This window comes from Paroedura picta, chromosome 5, assembly GCF_049243985.1.
Source record: "Paroedura picta isolate Pp20150507F chromosome 5, Ppicta_v3.0, whole genome shotgun sequence".
Taxonomy (NCBI): Eukaryota; Metazoa; Chordata; class Lepidosauria; order Squamata; family Gekkonidae; genus Paroedura; species Paroedura picta.
In genome coordinates this window covers 10,236,241-10,243,285 of record NC_135373.1, presented here as the reverse complement: position 1 = coordinate 10,243,285, position 7,045 = coordinate 10,236,241, and the positions used below count along the sequence as shown (strand labels likewise).

Here is a 7,045-nt window from a genome sequence, read left to right as displayed (position 1 = left end):
TAGCTTGCTGTACTGCCAGTTCATTGATGTTAACTCCCAGCTGGCAGAGGGGTAACTTTGTTCAAGGACGGGCATGGATGATGTTAATGTCCTTATCCTGGCCTCAATCAGGTGCCTGGTGGAAGAGCTCCATCTTACAAGCCCTTTGGAACTGGACCAGCTTTGTTAGAGTCCTCAGCTCTTTTGGGAGCTCATTCCACTAGGCAGGGGCTAAAACCAAAAAGACCTGGACTTGGTCAAGGCCAGGAAAACTTCCCTTGGGCTGGGGGCAACCAACCTGTTGGTATTCAAAGACTGGAGTGCTCTCCAGGAGGCATAGGGAGACAGATGGTCTTTCAAATACACTAGACCCAGGCAGCAAATGGCCTTAAAGGTTAAAACCAATGCTGTGAATTGGATCTGGAATTCAACTGGTAACCAGTTCAATAGCCACATCATCAGCTGGATGTGGACTTTTTAGGGTGTTTTGGTGAGGACCCTGGCAGTTGCATTTTGTACCAGTTGCCATTTCTGGGTCAGAGACAAGCGTAGGCCCACGTAGAGCAAGTTGCAGAAGTCTAATCTGGAGGTTATCATCACAAGGATCACTGTGCCTAGGTGCTCCAGGGCCAGATAGGGGATTAGTAGCCTAACCTGATGAAGGTGGAAAACACCATTTGGGTTACTTGAATGATCTGCACTTCTACTGAAAGGGAAGTGTCGAAGATCATGCCCAAATTTCCAGTGAATTGAGAAATTAAGGAAGTTGAAGCAAGCTGGCTGCAGAGTCTGTAACCAATGTAACAAGCAGGAAATGCAAGGAAGCAACAAAATGCATTTGCACAGTTATTTTGATATTAGTTCAAGTTTGGAGCCAGTCAAGAGCCTTGGTAGCCATTGAGAGCTCCTGGTTAAGTGGTATGTATGGTTGGAGATTTGACTTTTAACTTTATGCACTAAGTACCTGGGTTTTTAGTATCTTATTTTATTTTATTTTTATTTTGTTAAATTTCTATACTGTCCTCCGTTGAGGATCAGGGCAGTTTACAACAAAGTTTGTAGCTAGCAGTAGGGTGTGATGCTAGTACATTACAGAGAATAGAGCTTTATACATATAGTATTAACATAACAATACCAGGAAATATATCAGTCCTTCTGAACTTAACATTTTGAATAGCATTTTACAGTCATAACTGTATAACACTTAACTTTTGACTATTCACCTGTGAGTGCTGCTTTCATTTGATGTTGGCCAGGTCAGGAGTTGCCTTATGATTCTGTTTGTTGTGCAATTGCTGGTATTTGGTCATTGGGAGGGGGCTTCTGGGTTGGTGTGGCCCTCTTGGCCTCAACCAATGGTTTGGCAGAAGAACTCCATTTTGCAGGTCCTGTCGACTGTTCCAGTTCTGGCAGAGCCCTGATCTTGTCTGGGAGCTTGTTCCACCAAGTGGAAGCCAGGATGGTCATGGATCTTCAGTTTGTTGGTATATATGGAGTGGAATGCGGGGCATATTCAGAGAGGTGGTCCATCAAGTATGCAAGGTCCAAACTGCATATGGCCTTGAAGGTGATTACCAAGACCTTAAGCCTGATCTGGAATTCAATCAATAACCAGTGCAGATGTTGGAGTGTGGGCCAGATGTGGTCCTCCAGATTTTTCCTTTGAGGACCCTGGCTGATGCCTTCTGTACCAATAGCAGTTTCCAGAGCAGGGATAAGGGTTGGCATGCAGAGAGCGAGTTGCAGAAATCTGTTCTAGAGGTGACTGTTCCTGGATCACTGTGGCTAGGTATTCAGGTGCCTGGGAGGGTGCCAGTAGCTTAGTTTGGCGAAGCTGGAAGAACACCGGCCTTGCTACATTTGTGACCTGTTCCTCCATGGAAAGGGAGGCATCAAAGGTCACATCCAAATTTCTGGCTGAGTGTGCCACTGATAGTTGCATCCCATCCAGGCAGGGCTATCATGCTTTCTCCCTGGACCCTTTCTACGGAACCATAGGACCGCTATCTTCAATGAGTTGAGTTTCAGATGGCTCTGCTTGAGCCATCCTGTCACTGCTTCCAGAAATCTGGCTAATGAGTCTGGGTGCAAGACAGGGCAGTAGTTGGCAGGTTCCCTTGGGTCCAAAGATGGTTATTTCAGTATTGTGATGTTATTTTTCATGTCCTGAAAAGCAGGATGTCTGTACAATTTAGACAACGGATAAAAATACACACAAAGCCCATAGGCCATTCTTGAAAAAAATATCATATGCACCATAGTGTCTTAGGCATTAGACTGGATGTCTTTCAAGCCACACTGGGTCTTCCTCAGAGGTCTACTTTTTGACACACATTTTTGGATACAATGCAAGGTACACAGTAAAATAAACACCAGCTAGACTGGAAGATGTCTTGCTGTATTATAAAGGGAATAAGGGAATAAACCCCAGGAAATACAGTTTTGGTTAACAATGATAATATCTTTGCAGGCACTTCAGTTACCGAAGAAAGAGTTTTTGCACTCCTCCTTACCTGGTGCACTTCCCATCACCATGGAAATCTTCTTCGGGCTCTTCCTCTTCTTTCTGCTTCTCCCTTCAGGTAGTATTACAGCTGTTAGTAGCTGAGACCCTGCTCAGTTATATCCCAGGAAAAGGAGTCCAAACCCTGTTCTCCAGATTAGAGTCCGCTGTTCTTAATCCCTGCACCACAGTGGCTCATGGTATTACCGGACACAATTCAGCTCCCCCGTTTCCACCCTCCACCCTCACAATCCTAGCTTCCTGTGAGAGCTGGGCAGTGAGGTGCGGCCAGTATAGCTTGTTGGTCATGACTCCTCAAGAACCCTTCTGCTAGACCCTATGGCACCTGCCCCAGTCGCCTTTGGCTGAGACCACTCTTGACCCTTTTCAGGGATTTTTGCCGTGAGAACTTCATTTTAGTGAGGTTCTGGGCTCTACTGAAAGCAAGAGAACTCTCTTAGCCCAGTCACTGAAAAATATTTTTCGGGGAGAGGGCAGCAGAGAATGAACCAAACTGACAACAGGCTTTGAAAGAAAATCAACGAAAATTTGGCCAAGTTGGTCAAAGAGGTCCTGTTTTTCATGAGGTGTAAACAAGACTGCAGAGATGGAAAACTATCTGAATTAGTTTACGGAGGAACACAAGGAGTCTGCCTCCTCCACCATATCCCACCAAGGAATTTATGATCCAATGAGCAAAATTTGCTGAAGAGCCCTGGCTCCAAATTGGCCTCAGTCAGGGTGAGGGCCTTTTCAGCCCTGCCTTAGTTTAGGGGCATACCCGACCCAATGAGATCAGGGCACTGCAAGAACTCAAGAGAGTTCCACAGGGCTTATAAGACAGCAGTTCCATCAGGGTTATAGTTGCAGCCTTGGAATAAGAGCAAAAATTCTGTCTTCCCTGCCTAAAGCACGTAAAACATTGTCTAATACCCACCAACTCATTACGAAGCATGCATTTTATCTACCCCTCTCTTGCTAGAGAAAAAGTGGCGGCCCTTCTGGAATGTATAGATCTTAGGACTTTGCATGTTGCTTTAATTGTCTTATTCCTTATGAATGCTATGAGCTGCCCAGCATTCCCTAGGCATGGTGGGTACAAGTGGAAAAATACCTTTTTCAGAAATCTTTTACTGGCCTGTAGAATCGTGTCGAGGCCCCTTCTATGTCCATTGTTTCCCATACATGGCTTCATCACTTGTCAAGTTCATTTGATGAGAAGGTCTGGGGGAAAAAATGGAAGAAATGAAGAAAAAAAGTCATTAAAAGCATTTTCTGAATTTAAAGCTGTTTTAGAGGGTTTGATGTGTATATGGCATTCATGTTCTTCTGCTGCTAATTAATGTAGATGCCTCTCGATCCCATATGCCTTGTAAGACTCTCTCTGTTCCCTTCACAGGTGCCTCTTTGGAGTGTGAAACATGCTCAAGTGAAGGGAACAGCTGCAGTGGCTCGAAGCAGACTTGTCTTGATGGCCTAGACACCTGTATGACCGTTACGACAGCAGCAGGTGAGTGGAATGGAACCTTGACCCATCAGCACCAATGAAAAGTGTGTACTCGTGTGACTCCTAAAATATTTTGCAACACATGCCCCTCTTTTGAACAGTGTCCAACAATATACATCATTTTTTAAAGGACATGTCATCCTTCCTGCCCAGGTCCTCTGCCGCACCCAGGAACACCTTGGAGGGGCTGGGGGAGAAAAGAGCACACCTGAGGCCCAGCTGTTTGGTGGACTCTTGTCTGTGCGCTACCTGGGAAGGGTCTGGGCAAGGGAAGAGTACACCGAACAGCTGAGCTTCAGGCCCAGCTTCAGGCTCAGCTGTTTGGTGTGCTTGGAAACAGATGGATCTCAGTTTAGTCCCTGTTTCTTTTGCATAGTGTCAGCCAGTTAAAGTAAAAAGATTCTGGTTTGTTTCAGTCTATTGTTCCTGTTTGAATTATTTCCCCCTACTTCTTACATTTTCTTGTGGTTTAATGGTGAATACGTTACCACTTATGGGGGGTTGTTTCATTTGTTTTCCACCCAACTGGAATGAAATTCCCATGGGATGAAGCCATTGGGGGATCCCGCCCCCACCCCCACCAAAGAAAAAAAAGGTCAAAGAAACAGAAGAAAATGCTGCTTTCTAGAGGGGATCAAAGAGGGGATAGCCAAGTGTGGATGGGACTGTGATGTGAGTCATGCCTCCATTCCTGGAGTATGACAAAGGAAAGGTGGGACATCAGTTGAATGGATAAACTTCTTGGGATTCTGTTTGCTGGGATCAGTGGACCCCCTTAACCTCTTATTTTTGTTTTTTCAAATCCAGGTGGGACAACAACTACTTCCAAGCTTTGCTTTTCCAAGAAAGCCTGTGAACTACTGAAAGATGAAGGAACATTCAGCGGAGGTACCATCAAAGAAGTCACATGCAAGGCCCCTTCTGCCTCAGCATCTCTACTCCTGGCACTCTCAGGACTTCTGCTGATCAAGTTCCTCTTCTAGCGCACCTCCTGAAGAGCTGAGGGAGCCATCAATGCCTTTCCTTTCGACCTGACCACTCGACCTTTTAAAGAGATCAGGCCCCTAATGGCTTTTTTAGCGAGCAAAACAAATAAAAAGGATGAATTGACACGGAGCTGCAATCTGGAATTTGTCTTTTCGTATTTGGTCAGGGTGTGAATAAGGACTGGTTGTCTCTAAGTCTACTTGTGCAGACAAAGTAAGTAAAGGAAAAGTTGGCATGAATTAGGGACGGCAGTCCTCAGGAAAGACTGCGGGATCCCCAGTTTCACAGCTGATCTTCAAGAGACAGAGATCAGTTCCCTTGGAGAAAATGGCATTATATTCCACTGAGGCTCCTCCCTGCCCTAAATCCTACCCACTCTTGACTCCACCCCCCAAAGTCTCCAGGTGTTTCCTAACCCAGAGCTGGCAACCCTAGCATCAGTTCATAATCTGATGACATTACAAGGACCTCTCAGCTACCTTAATCACATGTACATGCTACCAATGGAATGATAATGATGAAGAAGAAATGGTTCTTATATGCTGCTTTTCTCTACCCAAAGGAGTCTTAAAGCGGCTTACAATCACCTTCCCTTTCCTCTCCCCACCACAGACACCCTGTGAGGTTGGTGAAGCCGAGCGCCCAAGGTCACCCAGCTGGCTGGATGTGGGGGACTGTAGAATCGAACCTGGCATGCCAGATTAGAAGTCCGCACTCCTAACCACCACACCACACTGGCTCTCCACATCAAACTGGCTCTCTGTGTTGGGTCAGGGGCTAAGGCTGGATGAATGACATTTTGTTCTTTTGTTAGGTCAAACATCCAGCATCACAGACAACTGTGCCAAAGAGAGAGATTCTCCAAGCAAGATCAATATTTGGACATTCTTGTTCAATAGGGACAAATATAAAGTTCTGCATTTGTGTAGGAAAAACAAAATACATCAATATAAGATGGGGGAGGCTTGTCTTGGCAGTAGCATGTGCAAAAAAGATTTAGGAATCTTAGTAGACCATACACTGAACATGAGTCAGCAATGTGACTCAGTAGTTAAAAAGGCAAATGGGATTTTGGGCTGTGAAGCCTCAAGAGTGTGGCAGGTTACAGTGGATGAACGATAGGGTTGTGTGTGTGTCCTGCATATTGCAGGGGGTTGGTCTAGATGAGGTCCCTTCCAACTCTGTGATTCTATGATTCTATGAAGGATGTTCCTCAAGGTTTCCCAATCAGAAAGCACAAGGTGACTTTGTGAAGGCACTGTTTATATATGTTTTTGGGGATACGTGATGTAACCCAGGTGAGCACATGGTGTAATTTTCCATGGAGCAGGATGTTGGGCAATGCCATGGCCAGGTCTAGAGACAGATGTTGATGGGCTTAAACCAAGGAGTTAATGGGTCTAAGAAAGGGAGCCATCATGTCTCAATAGGTCTAACTGCTTAAGTTAGGGAAGAAATTTCCCATGGCCAAGAAGCCAAGCAGGAGTCCTATGTGAGATACAAAGAGTTTGCCTAGGAGCCGTTGGGCAAACAGGTTGCAGCCAGGCCACTGAATCAGCAATACAATAGGGTAGCAGATCAGGAGGAAAGCAATTCCTGAGTCAGGCAGTACTTGTAATTCCCAACCTATAGTGAAAGACAAGCCAAAGAGGGGGGTCCAAGATGGAGTTAGTTCCTAGCGGTGTCTTGTCAGGTTTTTATAGGTTCTGGCTTTGGCACAAACCTAGACTATTGAGCAGTACTACTTTTTGTGGTAAGCCAGGGTGCCAGCCTGCGAGGCAGGGCTCTTGCCACCCTTAACATCTGGGAGTCCAAAAACCCTGTTCAGTTGGGCAGAGAAAATGAATTCAGTCTTACAAACCTCCAAGCCAACTGATTGAGGAGGAAGGATTTCGATCCAGGATAATGGTGGCTGAACACAACAATCTTCTGGCAAGATCACACTTTGTCTCAGAGTCCCTATCCTAGATCTTTTCACATTCAACAACAATCAAATTGCCAAGTTTCTAGCCAGTTCCCACAATCCCAAGGCAGAGGGTGAGGATGCATGCATGTGCTGTTGACCCTGG

At 45.6% G+C, this 7,045-nt stretch overlaps 1 protein-coding gene across 2 annotated transcripts; it reads left to right on the top strand.

Moving 5' to 3' along the window:
* The first annotated feature begins 774 nt into the window (after positions 1-774).
* Positions 775-5,099, top strand: LOC143837047 (uncharacterized). 2 transcript variants are annotated; one of them, XM_077336468.1, is made up of 4 exons: positions 775-897; positions 2,450-2,561; positions 3,882-3,992; positions 4,797-5,099. In XM_077336468.1, exons 2-4 carry the CDS (start codon positions 2,513-2,515, stop codon positions 4,970-4,972), a joined length of 336 nt encoding a protein of 111 aa, XP_077192583.1. In that variant the 5' UTR covers positions 775-897; positions 2,450-2,512; the 3' UTR covers positions 4,973-5,099. The 2 variants fall into 2 exon arrangements, with proteins under 2 accessions (XP_077192583.1, XP_077192584.1); XM_077336469.1 differs by lacking the exon at positions 775-897 and adding an exon at positions 1,349-1,546.
* The last annotated feature ends 1,946 nt before the right edge of the window (positions 5,100-7,045 follow it).